A 20056-nucleotide genomic window follows, 5' to 3' on the forward strand; every position below is an offset into this window, starting at 1 on the left:
ATGCTGGGCCTCATTAGACATTAAAGAAATGTGAATTCGAATAAATTATTTTTCACCAACAATGATAGCAACTTTTGACAAAGATGTGAGTAAGTATACACTGTCGTACACTGTTGCTGGGAGAGAAAGTTGATATTGTCATAGCCTCCACACTGATCTTCTTGCCTGCATTCTCTTTAGTTCACTTTCAGTGCACTTTCTACACTGCTTCACTCAGTGGATTCAGTGAGTGATTTTTCTAACTAATAGGTTCTACTTTTTAGAACAGTTTTAGATTTACAGAAAAATTCAGCAGATAATATAGAAAGTGCTTATATACCTTCTTTCCCCTGTACACAGCTTTCCCTATTTTTAACATCTTAGAGTGGTACATTTAATGAACCAGTATTGATAAATTATTATTACATATTATCTGCAGTTTACATTAAAGTTTACTCTTTGTACAGGTCTGTGAGTTTTGACAAATGCATAATGTCATTATCTACTATGACAGTATCAAAGAATAATTTCACTATTCTAAAAATCTCCTGTGCTCTGCTTACTCATCTCTCCCTCAGTCTCCTCAATCCCCTGGCAATCACTGGTCTTTTTAAGTCTCTATAGTTTTGCCTTTTCTAAAATGTTGTATAGTTGGAATTACACGGTATGTAACCTTTTCTGAACTGGCTTCTTTCAGTTAGCAATATTTAAGATTCTATCTTGTCTTTTTGTGGCTTATAAGTCATTTCTTTTTAATGTTGAATATTACATTGTGTGAGTACTACAGTTTGTTCTACATTTACTTACTGGAGGATATCTTGATTTCTTAACAGTCTTTGGCAATTATGAATAATGCTGCTACAAACATTCACATGAGGTTTTTGTGTGGACAGAAGTTTCTAACTCAATTTAGTAAATAAGCAGGAGCACAATTGCTTTATCAAATGATAAGACTGCCAAGAACAGAAACGGTAAAGACCTAACAGAGGCAAAAGAGGTGGCAAGAATACACAGAAGACCTATATAAAAAAGGTCTTACTGACCGGGATAACCACAATGCTGTGGTCACTCACCTAGAACCAGACATCCTGGAGTGTGAAGTCAAGCGGGCCTTAGGAAGCATTACTACCAACAAAGCTAGTTGAGCTATTTAAAATCCTAAAAAATGATGCTGTTAAAGTACTGCACCCAGTATGTCAGCAAATTTGGAAAACCCAGCAGTGGCAACAGGACTGGAAAAGGTCAATTTTCATCCCAGTCCCAAAGAAGGACAGTGTTAAAGAATGTTCACACTACCAGACAGTTGTACTCACTTCCCATGCTAGTAAGGTTATGCTTAAAACCCTTCAAGCTAAACTTCAGCAGTACTCGAATCAAGAACTTCCAGATATACAAGCTGAGTTTAGAAAAGGCAGAGGAACCAGAAATCAAATTGCCAACATTCACTGGATCATAGAGAAAGCAAGGGAATTCTGGAAAAACATCTACTTCTGCTTCACTGACTATGCCAAAGCCTTTGACTGTGTGGATCACAACAACCTGTGGAAAATTCTTAGAGAGATGGAAATACCAGACCATCTTACCTCTTGAGAAACCTGTATTCGAGTCAAGAAACAGCAATTAGAACCTTACATGTAACAACTGACTGACTGACTGGTTCAAAACTTGAAAAGGAGTACAACAAGGCTATATATTGTCACCCTGTTTATTTAACTTATATACAGAGTACATCATGAAAAATGCTGGGCTGGATGAGTTACAAGCTGTAATCAAGATTGCCACGAGAAATACCAACAACCTCAGATATGCAGATGTTACCCTCTAATGGCAGAAAGCAAAGAGGAACTAAATTACCTCTTGAAGAGAAAGAAGAGAGTGAAAAATCTGGCTTAAAACTCAACATTCAGAAAACTAAGATCATGGCATCCAGTCCCATCACTTCATGGCAAATAGATGGGGAAAAGTGGAAGCAGTGACAGATTTTCTCTTCTTGGGCCCCAAAATCACTGCAGATGGCAACTGCAGCCATGAAATTAGAAGACACTTGGAAGGAAAGCTATGACAAACCTAGACAGCTTATTAATAAAAGCAGAGCCATCATTGCCAATAAAGGTCCATGTAGTCAAAGCTGTGGTTTTTCCAGTAGTCACGTACAGATGTGAAAGTTGGACCATAAAGAAGGCTGAGTGCTGAAGAATTGATGCTTTTGAATTGTGATGCTGGAGAAGAGTCTTTGAGAGTCCCTTGGACAGCACAGAGATCAAACCAGTTAATCCTAAAGGAAATCAACCCTGAATATTCATTGGAAGGACTGATGCTGAAGCTGAAACTCCAATACTTCGGCTACCTGATACAACAGCCAAATCATTGGGAAAGACCCTGATGTTAAGAAAGATTGAAGGCAAAAAGAAGAGGGTGGCAGAAGTTGGATAGCATCACTGACTCAATAGACATGAACTTGGGCAAACTTCAGTAGGTAGTGAGGGACAGGGAGGCCTGGTGTTACTGCAGTCCATAGGCTTGCAAAGGGTCAGACACGACTTAGTGACTGAACAACAATAAGACTGTCAAATTGTCTTCCAAAGTGATGTACCATTTTATTTTCCCATCAGCAGTTAATGAGAGTGCCTATTCATTCAACATTCAGTATCTGACAGTTTTTTGGATTTTAGCAATTCTAATAGGTATGTAGTAGTATCTTGTCATTTTACTTTGAAGTTTGTTAATAATATATACTTGAACACGTTCAGTTGTGCTCATTTCACATGCTAGCAAGGTAATGCTCAAAATCTTTCCAGCAAGGCTTCAACAGTATGTGAACTGAGAACTTCCTGATGTACAAGATGGATTTAGAAAAGGCGGAGGAGCCAGAGATCAAATTGCCAACATCCGTTGGATCGTAGAAAAAGCAGGGGAATTCCAGAAAAACAGCTACTCCTGCTTCATTGACTACCCAAAAGCCTTTGACTATGTGGATCACAGCAAACTGTGGAAAATTCTTCAAGAGATGGGAATACCAGATCACCTTACCTGTCTCCTGAGAAACCTGTATGCAGGACAAGGAGAAACAGAACTGGACATGGAACAACGGACTGTTTCCCGATTGGGAAGGGAGTATGTCCAGGCTGTATACTGTCACCCTGCTTATTTAACTTATATGCAGAGTACATCATGTAGAATGCCGGGCTGGATGACTCACAAGATGGAATCAAGATTGCTGGGAGAAATATCAACAACCTCAGACACGACTTAGCAACTGAACAACGACAATAACACATATTATTGAGCACCAGGACTTCCTGGCAGACCATTGGTTAACATTCTGCACTTCTGCAGGGGGCATGAGTTCAGTCTCTGGTCAGGGAACTAAGATACTACACATGTGTGGCATGGCCAAAATACGTGTGTGTGTGTGTGTGTGTGTATATATATATATATATATATATAGAGAGAGAGAGAGAGAGCACCTTTTCATGTGCTTCTTTGCCATCTGTATATCTTTGATGAAATGTCTATTCCAGTCTTCTACTCATTTTTTAATTGATATGTTTGTTCTCTTATTGTTTTGGTTTTAAGAGTTCTTTGTATGTTTGGATACAAGTTCTTTATCAGATACCTACTTGGCAAATATTTTCTCCCAGGCTCTGGCTTGTCTTCTCTTAAGCGTGTCTTTCATAAAGCACAAGTTTAAAATTTTAATGAAGTCCAAATTTAAATAATGTCATCAGTATATTCTTTCACATATCATTTTTGGTGCTATATTCTAAGTTTTACTTTGTATAATCTTTTAGCAGTTTTATAGTTTTCTTTTTTACATATAGATACATACATACATTTTCTTTTTTACATAAAGTTTTATAGTTTTCTTTTTTATAATCTATTTTTACTTAATTTTTATGAAAGGTATAAGGTCATATCTAGATTTTTTTTTTTCTTTTTGCACGTGGATTCCAGTGGTTTTCAGCACCATTTGTTGGAAAGATTATCTTTCTCCATTAAATTGTCTTTGCTGCTTTGTCAAAGATTGACTGTATTTGTGTGAGTCTGTTTCTGGGCTCTGTTTTGTTAAGCCTTGAAGTCAGGTAATGTCAGTTCTCTGACTGTATTCTTCTTCCCTGTTGTATTAGCTAATAAGTCTTTTGCCTCTCTATACACTTTAGAATCAGTTTGTCAGTAATCACGAAGTAACTTGCTGAGACTTACTGGGATTACATTGAGTCTGTAGATCAAACTGGGAAGAATTGACATCTTAGAATTGATATCTTCTAAAAAAAGAATTGATATCTTCTATTTTTTAACAAGAAATATCTCTGTTCAAAGCTTCTTTGATTTCTTTTATCAGAGTTTTATAGTTTTCCTCATTTAGATTTATATTGAAGTATATATTTTTTGTTTTGTTGCTAGTATAAATGGTTATTGCACTTTAAATTTTAAATTTTAGTTTTTCATTTTTAGTACTTAGGAAAGCAGTTGATTTTTTGTATATTCACTTTGTATCCTATAACCTTGCTAAGTCACTTACTTGTTCCAAGAAGCTTTTGTCAATTTGGGGGGTTTTCTGCATAGACAGTCATGTTCTCTATGAACAAAGGCAGTTTTATTTTTTCCTTCCCAGTCTGTGTACTTTTATATCCTTTTCCTTGCATTAGCTTGGACTTCCAGTATGATGTTGAATAGCAGTGGTGAGATGAGACATCCTTACATTGTTCCTGACTTTAGGGGGGAAACATCTAGTTTCTCAGCAATAAACATGAAAGCTGTAAACCTTCTAGTTGTTTTTTTATGAAGTTAAGGACGTTCCCCTCTAACCCTAGTTTGCTGAGAGTTTGTATTATGAATGGATGATGGATTTTTTTCTACATGTTTTGATATGATCATGTGATTTTTCAATTTTTTCTCTTAATATGATCAGTCTGTTTGTTCAGTCATTCAGTTGTGTCCGACTCTTTGGGACCCCATGGATTGCAGCATGCCAGACTCCCCTATCCTTCACCATCTCCTGGAGCTTGCTCAAACTCATGTCCATTGAGTTGGTGATGCCATCCAAACATCTTGTCCTCTGTCGACTTCTTCTCCTGCCTTCAATCTTTTCCTAGCATCAGGGTCTTTTCCAATGAGTTGGCCCTTCGAATCAGGTGGCCAAAGTATTGGAGCTTCAGCGTCATTCCTTCCAATGAATAGTCAGGGTTGATTTCCTTTAGGATTGACTGGTTGCATATAAATGGGATCAGTTACTTTAATTGATTTTCAAATATTGAACCTGGCTGACCATAGGTTTAACCTGTGTGTGTTGGGATGACTCACAAATCCTGCTATCTGCTTAGTTTTTTTCTGGTACATTCCATGTAACACTCCATGTAAAAGAGATCACAAACTGGATCTCTGCCTACTAGAGCAGACATTTCTGCTACTCTTTAGCCATAACCATGAGGACACCCCACTTTTCCATGACAGTAGGGTAATACCCCTGATACCATCCACGTACAATGTGGAAAACCTTGGTTTCATCCCTGAGTTGGAAAGATCACCTGAAGGAGGGCATGGCAATCCACTCCAGTATTCTTGCCTGGGAAACCCCATGGACAGAGGAGCCTGGCGGGCTATAGTCCATGGGGTCACAAAGAGTTGGACACGACTGAAATGACTGACCACGCAGGCAACATGTAGTTTGTGTCTTAGTTTTTTTTTTTTTTTTTTTACTCTTCTCCCTTTTTTCTCCCTTTTATGGTTTTAAACGAGCATTTTCTATTATTCTATTTTCTCTCTTCTATGAATTATCCTTTTTTGAAAAATGTTAGTGGTTTCCCTAAAGTTTGCAGTATACATTTACTAGTAATCTAAGTTTGCTTTCAATAATTCCGTACTACTTCACAGATAGTGTAGATACCTTATAATAGAGTATCAATATTCCCAGTTTCTCCCTCCTGTCCCTTCCAGTATTGCTGTCATTCATTTCCATATAATACATTGTTGCTATTATTATTTTGAACCGCTATCTATTAGTTCAGTTAGGAATAAGAATATAAAAGATTTTATTTTTTATTTATTCCTTCTCTGACCTTTTTTTGTATGTATAGGTCTGGACTTCCAACCTATATAATTTTCCTTCTCTCTAGAAAACATACTTTTATCATTTCTTTCAAGGCAGGTCTACTGTCAATAGATTCCCTTAGTTCTTATTTGTCATATTTCCTCTTTATAAAAAAAAATTTATTTATTTTCAACCGTGCTGGGTCTTCGTTGCTAGGTGGGCTCTTCTCTAGTTATGGCAAGAGGGAGCTACTCTCTACTTGGCGTGCGGTCTTCTTACTGCAGAGGCTTCTCTTGTTGCAGGGCATGGGCTCTAGAGCGCAGGCTCAGTAGTTGGGGCTCACAGGCTTGCTTGCTCCGCAGAACGTAGGATCCTTCCAGACCAGGGATCAAACCCACGTCTCCTGCACTGGCAGGCAGATTCCTTACCGCTCAGCCACCAGGAAAGCCCCTTTCACTTTTTAAAAAAATGTATTTTCTTATGTTTACTTATAAATCAGTTTATCCACTCACATAGTTTCAACTGTTAAATTGTTCTGGAATTCTTATCTTTCAAATTCTTATCTTTCAGCACCATCATAGCCTTCATCCTATTTGTTTTTCTCATAGAAAAACTCATCGATTTGCCACTTTAAGTTTAATATTTGTTTCTTGAGTGCTGATGCCTGTATTTCAGGCTCCACTGTAGCCCTCCCTCTTTAGCCAGAACCCTGGAATCTCTACATTTATCTCATGTTGGTATAAGTGATGCCTTCTATCAATTAGTTGCTTGGTGTCAGTTTTGTTTCTGGCCCTGCCATGCAGCATGTGGGCACTTAGTTCCCCTACCAGGGATGGAACTGGTGCCCCCTGCACTGGAGTCATTGGACCACCAAGAAAGGCCCTGGTGTCAAATTTTGATTGTAGTGTTCATTCTTTCTGATATACTGTTTTCATAGGATGTTCTGGAATTAACTATTTTTTAACAAGTTTTGGTGTGTATGCATGGTAAAATATACATAACATAAAATTTACCATTTTAACCGTCTTAGAGTACACGGTTCAGTGGCGTAAAGTATATTCACAGCACTGTGCAACTATCACTGCTATTCATTTCCAGAATTTTTTCATCATCTCAGACAGAATTCTGTACCCATTAAACAATAACTCCCCATTCCCCTACCCACCAGCCCCTGGTAGCTTCTATTCTACTTTCTGTCTCTATGAATTTACCTATTCTAGTAACTTGTGTAAATGGAGTCGTACAATACTTATCTCTTTGTTCTTGGCTTATTTCACTTAGGGTAATGTCCTGGAGGTTTATCTATGTTGTAGTATGTATAAGAATTTTATTCCCCTTTTTTTGTGGTAAAATAAATATAAAACATAAAATTTACCATTTTAACAAGCATACAGTTCAGTGACATCAAGTACATTCATGTTGTACAGCCATCACCACCATCCATCTCCAATCATCCCTAATTGAAACTCAGCACTAACTCCCCATCTCTCCTTCCCAACTCCTAGAAACCTGTATTCTACTTTGATTGTATGAATTTGACTATTCTAGTTACCGCATATAAATGGATCATAATAGTATTTGTCCTTTGTAACTGTTTATTTCATTTAGTATAATGTTCCTCAGGTTAATCTGTGCTAGAGTATGTATCAGAATTTTCTTCCTTTTTAAAGCTAAATAATATTCCCTTGCATGTGTATCCACACTTTGTTTATCTATTCATGTATCAGTGAGCTCTTGGATTACTTCCACCATAACGCTGCTTTGAACATGAGCATACAGCTCTCTGTTCCAGTCCTTCCTTTCCCTTCTTTTGGATCTATTCCCAGAAGTGAAATTGTTGGATTATATGGTAATTCAGTTTTAGTTTCTTGAGCAATTGCCTTGCTGTTTTCCACGGAATCTGCACCATTTTACGTTCCTATCAGCAATGGGCAAGGTTTCAGTTTCTCCACATTCCTGCCAGTACTTGTCATTTATTTTAGCCATCCTATTGGGTATGGGGTAGTATCTCATTATGGTTTTGATTTGCATTCTTTAATGATTAGTGATGTGGAATATCTTTTCCTGTGTTTGTTGACCAACTGTAGATCTTCTTTGGAGAAATGTCTATTCAAATCCTTTGCTCATTTTTATTTGGATTGCTTGGGTTTTCTTCTTGAGATATAGGAGTTAGTGTGTGTGGTTTTCTGTGTGTGTGTTTTGTTTTGTTTGTTCTTGGCCACGCTGCGCAGCTTGTGGAATCTTAGTTCCCCGACCCAACCAGGAACTGAACCCTGGTCCTTGGCAGTGAGAGCTTGGGAGTCCTAGCCACTGGGCTGCCATAGAATTCCCAGGAGTTAGTGTTTAATTGTTCCTGCAGTTAATGGCTTCATCAGTTTCTGCTTCTAATAAGCTGATCTTGACTGTGATTCATTGTATTCACCTGTTTTGGGGTGGCAGTTCTCTTTGTTACCTCATTTCTCTGATGGATTTAAGACAAAGACAAATCATTGATTTTCAGTTTTGTTCAGCTTTTTCTGTTGTTGTGAGGATGGAAGTGATGACTTCTAATCTTTTATGTGTTAGTGCTATAGCCAGTGTCCAGAGTACTATTTTTAAAGTACAGATCTGATTTTACCACCTTCCCAATCACCCCCACTTCAGTAGTTTTTCATTATGCAATTGATAAAATTGACACTTAAGATTATCTTCCAAGGGTTTGCATGTTCTAATCCATGACTTCTTACCTCTTCAGAATTCATCTTCTTGCTTTATGCTTTTTTCCCCACAGGATCTCTTTGATTACCCTCTTCCTTCTACCTATATTGCTTCTCATAACTCTCTTCCACCCTTCACCAAGTAAACACACATTCTTTTTTAGTTCTGACATCCCTTCCTTGGGGGAAGCTTTTCCTGACCTCCCTGACAAGGTCAGATTCTCTTAACATTTATTGTCTTCAAGGCAATGGCAACCCACTCCAGTACTCTTGCCTGGAAAATCCCATGGGCGGAGGAGCCTGGTAGGCTGCAGTCCATGGGGTTGCTAAGAGTCGGACGTGACTGAGTGACTTCACTTTCACTTTTCACTTTTCATGCATTGGAGAAGGAAATGGCAACCCACTCCAGTGTTCTTGCCTGGAGAATCCCAGGGACGGGGGAGCCTGGTGGGCTGCCGTCTCTGGGGTTGCACAGAGTCGGACACGACTGAAGCAACTTAGCAGCAGCAGGAGGAGCAGCAGCACCTTGTTACCACTCCTTTATGTTGTTTCACAGTTGTGATGTTAAATTTAAAATTATTTAACTAATGCCTATTTCTCTGACTAGACTATAAATTCTATGAGGGCAAAAACAGTGTCTGTCTTGACTTAGCATTGTATCCCCAGAGCTTCACACAGTGCTAGCATGTATCAGATGACTCGATAAATATTTGTTAAATGAATTAATAAATCTTTCTGGAGGGTGATTTTTCAGTATCTATAAAAATTCTACCTATAGAAATTTATCCTGAAGCTATAGTTACACAACCAAACAAAAGTAAATATACAAAGATGTTATTCATAATGTTCTTTGAAATAATAGAAATCTATTTGATATATTATTGATGAAATAATAGAAACCTATATTCAGTTCAAAAATATGTCATTGTGTGAATACTTAGATAAGAAAAGGAAACAGGATAAAGAAAGGGACAGGATAAAAGCCTGTATACTGTAATACCTCTATATTTCTTTTTTTTTTTTAATATTTCTAAATTAAACTTTGGAAAATAGGATTGAAAGCTATAAGTATACTGTGATTATAACTGCATTAAAATAATACAGATTAAAATATTACTGGAAGAAAGTACAATTAAATACTAATAAGGGTTTATGTATTGATATTTTTCTCTGGTTTTTCAGTTGCAGTTATAGTATTTTCATGAAGACAAAAATATACTTTCTTATATATGAAGAAAACAACTGGAAACATTATCACTAAATGCTTAAGCTGATCTTCAAGGCAGTATACTTTATATTTTAGGATAATTTTTCATATTTTATAATTGTCTATTTTAGAACAGAGTTTTCAGAAATCCTGGAAACAGTTAATTCAAAAGATCCAGTTTATTTTAATTGGCTAGACATCAGTTTAAAACATTTAAGATAGAAATTATATTACTAACTGCACTCTTGAATGACCTCAAGACACTACACATTTATATAATCAAATAAGGCAGTATAGGGAATTCCCTGGCAGTCCAGTAATTAGGATCAGTTGGCTCTCATTACTAAAGGCCCAGGTTCAGTCCCTGGTTGGGGAACTAAAATTCCACAACCCACGCTGCATTGCCCAAAAAAAGACAGTATACTATAAATTTTAATAACATTGTTTTAGTATTGGTATAATTTGGGGTATCCTGTAATACAGTGATATATTTCACAGGGGAAAACATACAAAGCAGCTTAATGGTCAGTAAAATTTGACCTTTTTTAACTAGAGATGTTTGTATTTGTTTCCTAGCGGAGGTGAAACGTGTCGGAGATACACTTTTGGGTATGGCTACACAATGTGTTCAAGTCAAGAATGTAATAAAAACATCCCCTCAAACTCTCTCAAACCTGTGCCTGAAGATAAATGTTAAACTTGGAGGGATCAATAATATTCTTGTACCTCATCAAAGGTAAGATAAGCTAATCACCTAATAAGATATTCATTTTTTTTCCATTAGTTTTCATACCTTAATTTTTCTATGTTTTGCCATACCTAGGAGAAGGCAATGGCACCCCACTCCAGTACTCTTGCCTGGAAAATCCCATGGGCGGAGCAGCCTGGTAGGCTGCAGTCCATGGGGTTGCTAAGAGTCGGACATGACTGAGCGACTTCACTTTGACTTTTCCCTTTCATGCATTGGAGGAGGAAATGGCAACCCAGTCCAGTGCTCTTGCCTGGAGAATCCCAGGGACGGGGGAGCCTGGTGGGCTGCTGTCTATGGGGTTGCACAGAGTCGGACATTACTGAAGCGACTTAGCGGCAGCAGCAGCCATACCTAAGACCTATGTAAGAGACAACTTTGGTGATTCCTGCCATAGGCGATAAGTAGAAATTTTGGCAAAAAGTAAAGAGTTTTGATTGGCAAAATTTAAGAGACTGCTTTATGAAAAATCCCATTTTCATTTAATGTACAAAGTTCCTCAGCTCTCACTAGAAAGTATTGAGAACTTTATTTTTTCAGATGCATCCAGCTTGTAAAATTTTTTCATTGTTTGGTAGTCACCTTCTTGTTTTTTCTTTTGGCTGCGCTGGGTCTTTGTTACTTTTAGGCAGGCTTTCTCTAGTTGCAGCGAATGGGGGCTACTCTGTTGTGGTGCTTGGGCTTCTTATTGTGGTGGCCTCTCTTGCTGCAGAGCACAGGCTGTGTGTGCACGGGCTTCAGTGGTTGCAGCACGTGGGCTCCGTAGTTGCAGCTCCTGGGCTCTAGAGCAAAGGCTCAGTAGTTGTTGCACACGGGCTTAGTTCTCTGCGACGTGTGGAGTTTTCAAACCCATGTCCCCTGCATTGGCAGGTGGATTCTTATCCACTGCACCACCAGGTAAGTCCAGTAGTCATCTTCAAGCTGGTGTCTTGAGGCCACTCACCTAGAAAGTGAGGGAAGCCTTTCTTCCTCCTTTAGGGACTTAGGGTGGGGTTAGGGGAGAAGGGAAGTGAAGTGAAAGTCACCCAGTCATGTACGACTCTTTGCGACCCCATGGACTATACAGTCCATGGAATTCTCCAGGCCAGAGTACTGGAGTGGGTAGCCGTTCCCTTCTCCAGGGGATCTTCCCAACTCAGGGATCCTCCCGCATTGTGATTGGATTCTTTACCAGCTGAGCCACCAGGGAATCCCAGGGATTAGAGGAGAAAGTGAAAGTGAAGTCGCTCAGTCATGTCCGACTCTTTGCGACCCCATGGACACCAGGTTCCTCTGTCCATGGGATTTTCTAGGCAAGAGTACTGGAGTGGGTTACCATTTCCTTGTCCAGGGAACTTCCTGACCCAGGGATCAGACCCAGGTCTCCGACCCAGGTCTCCCACGTTGTAGACAGACGCTTTACCGTCTGAGCCACCAGAGGGGGCATGTCAATTAAGTAAATCAGTTAAATAAGTCATATCAATTGCTGGGGTCAATTGGACAACAGATGTTACTGTTACATTGCCATCATGTCTAAGAGCTCTTAGGACCTATGAGACATGATGACCTAGAAATAGGGTGCTGGGGAAGAGGCATAATGTTATTTGGAGAATTAAACAATAGGTTTCCTTTTAATAGTTGAAGCAACTAGGGCTCTAAAATCTTAAATGTCTTGTTGACACAAAAGCTCTTTTTTTTCCCTGTTTTTCCATACTGCCTCTATTTCCCATCCCTATTAAATATAAATGAGATTCATAAATGAGATGAATATAGAATTTTATCAAGCCCAAGAACTAAGAGAAATAGTCATTTGACTTTCAAGAATACAATTTTAAAATAAAATGAACCACTAGCTACTTTATGACTATTAAATATATGTTACTCAAATTTTACACTTTTGTTCGGGGAGTAGTAGACTCCCTTAATCCCTTCCAATGTGGTTTAATGATTCTTTATCTCCTTTCAAGATTACACTGGCTTAAAATGTAAGTAGATTAAAGAAAGGTTGATATAAATTGATGGGTTAATATGAGGAAATTTTATCATTTTATGCCTATTATGAAGAATGCTAGCCGCAGCTGCCCTTTACAACCATCAGCACAGCTGCTTAAGGCAGAAGCTGTCTGAAAAGGATCTTCTCTGTGCTATACCAACAACTTGCAATTGTGCTGCCCTAGTGTGAGACAGATAAAAGCATAATGAAAAAATTTATCTAACTCTTGTTAAAAATGTGTTTAAGACCTTCTGTGTTCCAGCAACCAGTGATCTTTTTGGGAGCAGATGTCACTCATCCGCCAGCTGGTGATGGGAAGAAGCCTTCTATTGCTGCTGTGAGTATCAGGCAGGTTTATCTTATCTCAAATTTACATGAAGATCAACATTTTGGTTTTAACTTTCTGAATTTTAATGACATTTTCTTTGAAATAAGCTTTTGTAAATATATATAAAGTTTTAAAAATACATTTGTGAAGTTTTACAGATTATGTATATTTATGTAGATCTATCCAGAGCCAACTTTCAAATGTTCTTTGGATTTTTTAAAAGAATGATTATTCTCTAGTTCGGAGGCTACAGGTTCCATATATATCGATTAGATCAAGTTTACTAATTGTATTACTCAACTCTTCTGTGTCCTACACAGAAATTTGTCTGTTTGGCCTCTCCATAATTGCATATTTTCAGTTACTTTTTATAATTCAAAGAGTTTATGTATTTCAGTCATGTCATTATTACAGAAAGATGTATCACATACAAGTTTGGTGCATTCCTTTTTTTTCAGTATAAAATATCTTCACCTTTGTCCAGTTTAATACTTTGCACTTGAAATCTTTAATACTGCTTCTCTTAACATCTATCTTAACATTCTATCTCTTGCCTACCTTTATTTATTTCTTAATTTTCATTTTTGGCTGTTGTGGGTCTTCGTTGTTGCAAAGGCTTTTCTCTAGTTGCAGTGAGTGGGGGCTACTCTCTAACTGCAATGCATGGGCTGCAAACACAACAATATTAAGACACAGAAAGAAAAAATTAAGATAGCTACTCTCAGAACCAATACTAACTTCTCCAGTGACCAGATACAAAGCATAAATACAACACAATAAGACTGAGTATAGAGTCAGGACTTTTTATCTAGGGCATTGCAGTAAAAGAGGAAAAATTCTTTTAAAAATTTAGGAAGCGTAACAGATCATGGCATTCGGTCCCATCACTTCATGGGAAATAGATGGGGAAACAGTGTCAGACTTTATTTTTCTGGGCTCCAAAATCACTGCAGATGGTGACTGCAGCCATGAAATTGAAAGACACTTACTCCTTGGAAGGAAAGTTATGACCAACCTAGATAGCATATTCAAAAGCAGAGACATTACTTTGCCAACAAAGGTCCGTCTAGTCAAGGCTATGGTTTTTCCAGTGGTCATGTATGGATGTGAGAGTTGGACAGTGAAGAAAGCTGAGTGCCAAAGAATAGATGCTTTTGAACTGTGGTGTTGGAGAAGACTCTTGAGAGTCCCTTGGACTGCAAGGAGATCCAACCAGTCCATTCTGAAGGAGATCAGCCCTGGGATTTCTTTGGAAGGAATGATGCTGAAGCTGAAACTCCAGTACTTTGGCCACCTCATGCAAAGAGTTGACTCATTGGAAAAGACTCTGATGCTGGGAGGGATTGGGGGCAGGAGGAGAAGGGGACGACAGAGGATGAGATGGCTGGATGGCATCACAGACTCGATGGACATGAATTTGAGTGAACTCCGGGAGTTGGTGATGGACAGGGAGGCCTGGCGTGCTGCGATTCATGGGGTCGCAAAGAGTCAGACACAACTGAGCAACTGAACTGAACTGAACTGAACAGTTCTTAAAGTGAAAGAAAGTGAAAGTCGCTTGGTCATATCTGACTCTTTGCAGCCCCATGGACTACACAGTCCATGGAATTCTCCAGGCCAGAATACTGGAGTGGGTAGCCATTCCCTTCTCCAGGGGATCTTCCCAACCCAGGGATCGAACCCAGGTCTCCCACATTGCCGGTGGATTCTTTACCAGCTGAGCCACCAGGGAAGCCCAAGAATGCTGGAATGGCTAGCCTACCCTTCTTCAGGGGATCTTCCCGACCGAGAATTGAACCAGGGTCTCCTGCATTGCAGGCAGATTCTTTATCAACTGAGCTATCAGGGAAGCCCCCAAAAGAGGATGCCAAAATCTTCTGAGTATGACTTCTGGGGTAGTTTGCTAAACTGTAAGAGAAATCAGGTGTTTGAATGGTGGTGATTTAGTTGTTAAATCGTGTTTGACTCTTGGAGACCCCATGGACTATAGCCTGCCAGGCTTCTCTGTCCATGAAATTTTCTAGGCAAGAATACTAGAATGGGTTGCCATTTCCTTCTCCAGGGGATCGTCCCCATCCAGGGATCAAACCTGGGTCTCCTGCATTGTAGGAGGGTTCTTTACCAACTGAGCTCTCAGGGAAGCACAGGTGTTTGAATGGATCCTCTTTTTTACTTTTATTCTTCCTCTTGTTCTCTTTATATACATCTTTTTGTCTATCTTTACCAGTATTTAGGTTTACCAGCAACATCTGTAAATTAGAATCAAATTGTTAAATGTAAAGTGCAGCCTACTTAGAGGAAAATAGTTTTTGACCCTAGACTGGGTCTTTTATTCTGTTCTTCACTTATTCTGTTCGTCACTGGAATTGTCTGTTTTCATTACTTTCAAAATGAACAGTGATTGTTAAGGTTATAGTAAAATACACATTTAAATGAAATCTAGGTATTTTTTTTTCCAATTTTTTATGGTAAAATTCATACTGATACACTTTTGATTACCTTAATTTCTATTTTTTTTTTTTTACTTCTTCCAACCTAGGTTGTAGGTAGTATGGATGCCCACCCAAGCAGATACTGTGCTACTGTAAGAGTTCAGAGACCCCGACAGGAGATCATCCAGGACCTCGCCTCCATGGTCCGAGAACTTCTCATTCAGTTTTATAAGTCAACTCGGTTCAAGCCTACTCGTATCATCTTCTATCGGGATGGTGTTTCAGAGGGGCAGTTCAGGCAGGTTGGTTGCCCGGGATTCTCCCGTACTATGGTTATATCAGGTACTGTATTTATAATGTGGTGTCTAGTTCTGAAGTTAGAAGCTTTAATTAAGTTGAGAGCTCCTACAGTCAAATTTTGACCCTTCCTTAGATTTTCCCTTTTAAAGTGTTTATTGTGGATGTGTAAACCTTGATCACTAAGACCATGCTCTGGTATTAGTCAGGATAAAATAGAGAAGTATAGTTAGCTATAAAGTAATGAGTTAAACTGAGTGTAAATCAGTATCTTACTTTGAAGTATGTATAGAACTGATTCTATCAAATCTTCCCATTTAATCTTCTCTAGGTATTATATTATGAACTCCTAGCAATTCGAGAAGCCTGCATCAGTTTGGAGAAAGACTATCAACCTGGAATAACCTACATTGTAGTTCAGAAGAGACACCACACTCGACTGTTTTGTGCTGATAGAACTGAAAGGGTAATCTTGCATCTGTTGTAACACTTATTGTCCCAAGCAAAGGTTATATCATATGGTTCATAGAGCACTTAACAAAGGCTCTCTGCCAACAGCAGGATTTCTAACATATGGTAGTAGGTTACAACAAAACAGCTTGATTATGAGTATAGAGGCATCAAAACAGGATAATTTTTTTAACCTCCTAGAATTTCTGGGAGCACTCCAGATGTTCAGAATCCCGTTATACTTTTTTGTTGTTGTGAAGAAATTTAGAGTTTTTAAATTATTCTTTTTATTCATATTTTCCTTCAGTGTTCAGAAGAAAAAAGTTACGTCCTAGTTTCAAAATCTCTTGTAAAAATTAATTTTACAAATGAGGGACATCATAGAGTGATTAGTGAAAATTCATGCAAGCTAACTCATTTCCAGTGTTTTGCCTCCATCTTGCGAACCTTAGAGCAGAGAAATCTGAGGATTGCAAGGGTTAGTGTCCTCTTGGGAAGGGGGATCATTAGAAAAGACTGAGAAAGAGAGGAGTGTGTCTTGTCTTTGGTATATATTTTGATACCTGGTCTTTGCTTGCACTTGTTGTATAACTTCGGGCAAATAACTTAAAATCTCTGTGCCTGTTTTTTTTTTCTAAACAAGGTTTGGATAGCATTAATATTTGCATTATTTTAGGTTTTTGAAATAATTTTTTAAAATTAAAACATGTTAATATACTTAGAACGGTGCTTAGCACACGCTGAACACTCGGTGGAAGTTAACTAGTTGTAGGATGGTGGTAATGGTTGTTGTGATAGAGAAAGAGGGCATGATGACAGGCACTGTTCTGGGTCTTCTTTATAAGTTTAACTCATTTAGTCCTCACAAACAACACTATGAGGAACTTTATTATTATTATCCCCAGTTTTCACAGGAGGAAACTCTGCCACATGGAGGTTAAATAACCTCCCAAGGTTACAAAGCTAGTACTGGGCCGAGCTGGGACTCGAATTAGGCAAGCTTATTAGGCAGTCTGGCTCCAGGGTGCTTTTACTACTGTCCTTTGCCACACCTCTCATAGCAGTAATGGTAGTTTTATTCTGGCCTCCGTGTTGTTAAAGTCCTTTGCCCCAAATTACTAGCTACATTTCTATACCTAGGAAACCAAAGCTTTCTTCAGAAGTTGGATTAGGAAAATCTAAGTTAGATTTAATGATTTCTTGCAACTGGTGTTTAATTGTGCCTTTCCTTCATTTATTTGCTTCTCTTTCACCTTTGCTCTCAATACCTCCTAATCATAATAGATGAGAGATCATTATAAATGAGGAAATAGGCACAGCAAGGAAAGCACTGTGTCCTAGATCTCATGACTAGAAACTCGGTGGCGCTGTGATATGATCCCAGGCATTCTGCTGCCCCTGTAAACAGAGTGAAACTGTTTATATGTGTTAATAAGGAGATCTGGGTGTTAAGAATAGGCGTAATTTAGTAAGACTGTGAACTATTTTCTTTGTTTTGTGACTTGGGGAAGGCTAGCTGGCTGCCCTGCAAGGCTGTAACTGAAGCCCGCACCTGGTGGTGGGCCCTCACATGGCAGAAAGAATATCTGAGTCAGTAGGATAGTTTCTGATTTGTTAGCCTTATAAACCTCGACTTATAATTAATGATTTTAAATGTGTTAGGGATAAGGAGCTAGAGGTAAGTATATATATGCATTTTAAATTGTTTTGTTAGGAGCCTGTCATTATCAGGAACTTCTACCTGTTTTGTTCACATCATGTATTACTTAGAGACAATCATGGTGTCTATTTCCTTATAAGATGTTGAACCTGCTAATATGAAATAAAAGAAATAAGGCCTTTGTAATCATTTCCATGTTTGACTGTCCTGGCCTATACTGTATGCTACTGGGCAAGTTATTTTATATTCCTGAGCCATAGTTTGCCCCAAAATGGGAATGCTTAACTTGCAGGATTATCAGAATTAGAAATAATGTATGTAAAATCCTGACATATAAATAGCTACCAAATGGTGACTCTAGCTTACTTATGTTGTTGTCAGCATCCTTTCACTCTAAAAATATAGGATTCTCTGAGAAAAATGCTAATTTTCATAAGAATTACATATTCAGAGAACCTGCCATGCACGGATGTTATAAATTGGAGCACTTAAAGTTACTTCCTAAAACAATTTTTTTAAGTGTTCAACCCATATTGGGATCAACTACCAGCTAAGCATCCATGGAGATGAATAAAACATTGTTGATCAGCTCTCACTTTTAGCAACTTTTAAGAATAGGAACTAGGACTAGAATGAGGTCTGCTCTTAATACCTTCTCAAGTATTATTTCAGGCTGGAAGTAGTGAAGCATGGGATCAGCCTGTGTATTTATATCTTTTTACAAGTGCTTTCAGATACATTCTTTACCTTTGACTTGTTTGTTTAAATTTTGACCAAATGAATCTAGGTCGGAAGAAGTGGCAACATCCCGGCTGGAACAACGGTGGACACAGACATTACCCACCCGTATGAGTTTGATTTTTACCTCTGTAGTCATGCTGGGATACAGGTAAGCCCAGACTTTGGGTGAAGTAATTCAAGAACTTCCATTCTTCTGCATCTCAGAAAAAGGAGAAAGAAATATTCTTTTCCACACTTCAGATTGTTTCCGTCTGAAGTTAGATGAAACTCTCAGTAACTAAATCGTATCCCCTTTTTCACATTGAGAAGGACTTATTTCTATGAAAATACCAGAATATAAGTAGTTTAATGGAAGTCGTCTCCCGAAACTGGGTCTTCAATTTAATGTAACCTGACTGTTCCTTTGATATATTCTTTTTGATAATAATACTTCATAGAAAACTTCTTCATTTATTGGCAGATATTGAGCATGTGAGAGAGTTTAGTTGTAGAATTACAAACTTTAAGTTTCTGTTACATAACTTTTTAAGTCTTTTATTTTCAGAAAATCTTTTTGTCAATTTGTTAGCTATACTTAGTAGCACATAAGCTGTAATTCAGTGCTTCTCAAACTGCTCAGCAAAGGAGAGTGAATCCACATTCCCGTGATGTCTGAGAGACATCTGTAGCCCTAAACTATGTTAGTTTACTTGCTATTGATTAAAATAGAAACTTCAGGAAGGTGCACCTAACTGTATATCTTAAAGCTTTATATGTTCCACATACACTAACCCCGGTTTCACTCTTAGGGCTTTAAAATTACTGTCCCGTTCATTTATATATGTTCTTAAATCTGCTCCTCTTTACAATCAGTGTGGTACATTTTTATGGTGGGTGGTAACAGTCAACAAAACAAAGTTAAAAGTACCTTCTGAGTTAAAATCTGTATCATTTGAGTACATAATGTTTCCCTCCATGTATCTGAACACTACTGCTATAACTTCTTAATAAATATAACAGAGGGGAGAAAAAGATTCTCTGTTCATGTAAATTTTAGAAATGCTGATTAAACAGGTAGGGTTTTTTTGTTTTGTTTTTTTTTTACTTTAGAACTTTTGGATGCTATTCACATGCAAATGGTTATTATAAATTTTCAAGACAGGACTATTTCTCCAATGTATTTAACCAGAAACTTTAGGAACCAGTACTTTGGGGGTACACCAAATTGAAAATTAACTCTAGTCAGCAAATAACCAGGAATATTTCATAGGGACCAAAGACCATTCTTTACATGTCTTCCCAGATTTATTATAATTTCAAACTTCTCTGAAATCAAAAAGAGAAGTCTTGGGACTTCCTTGGCAGTCCAGTGGTTAAGACTCCATGCTTCCACTGCAGTGGGTACAGATCTGATCCCTGGTTGGGGAAGTAAGGCCCCCCATGCTGCAAAGCATGTCCATGAAAAAAAGGAAGTATGTTCCCTCCATACCCACATTGTTGAGAGTTTTCATTATAAATGGGTGTTGAATTTTGTCA

The 20056-nt window shown here is 38.2% G+C and overlaps 1 protein-coding gene across 23 annotated transcripts in view; it reads left to right on the forward strand.

Moving 5' to 3' along the window:
- LOC147374984 (protein argonaute-3) overlaps positions 1 to 20056 on the forward strand; it is a 136292-nt gene that overhangs the window by 94442 nt on the left and 21794 nt on the right. For all 23 annotated transcript variants that reach the window (XM_086379182.1, XM_086379250.1, XM_086379279.1 and 20 more), the window contains 5 exons: positions 10490 to 10649; positions 12880 to 12970; positions 15501 to 15695; positions 16022 to 16156; positions 18588 to 18689. In XM_086379182.1, coding sequence (XP_086235308.1) covers positions 10490 to 10649; positions 12880 to 12970; positions 15501 to 15695; positions 16022 to 16156; positions 18588 to 18689 — 683 coding nt within the window. The remainder of the gene's footprint in view (positions 1 to 10489; positions 10650 to 12879; positions 12971 to 15500; positions 15696 to 16021; positions 16157 to 18587; positions 18690 to 20056) is intronic.

Source organism: Bos grunniens, chromosome 3, assembly GCF_055505025.1.
Source record: "Bos grunniens cultivar Pamir isolate PY7600 chromosome 3, Bosgru_T2T1.0, whole genome shotgun sequence".
Taxonomy (NCBI): Eukaryota; Metazoa; Chordata; class Mammalia; order Artiodactyla; family Bovidae; genus Bos; species Bos grunniens.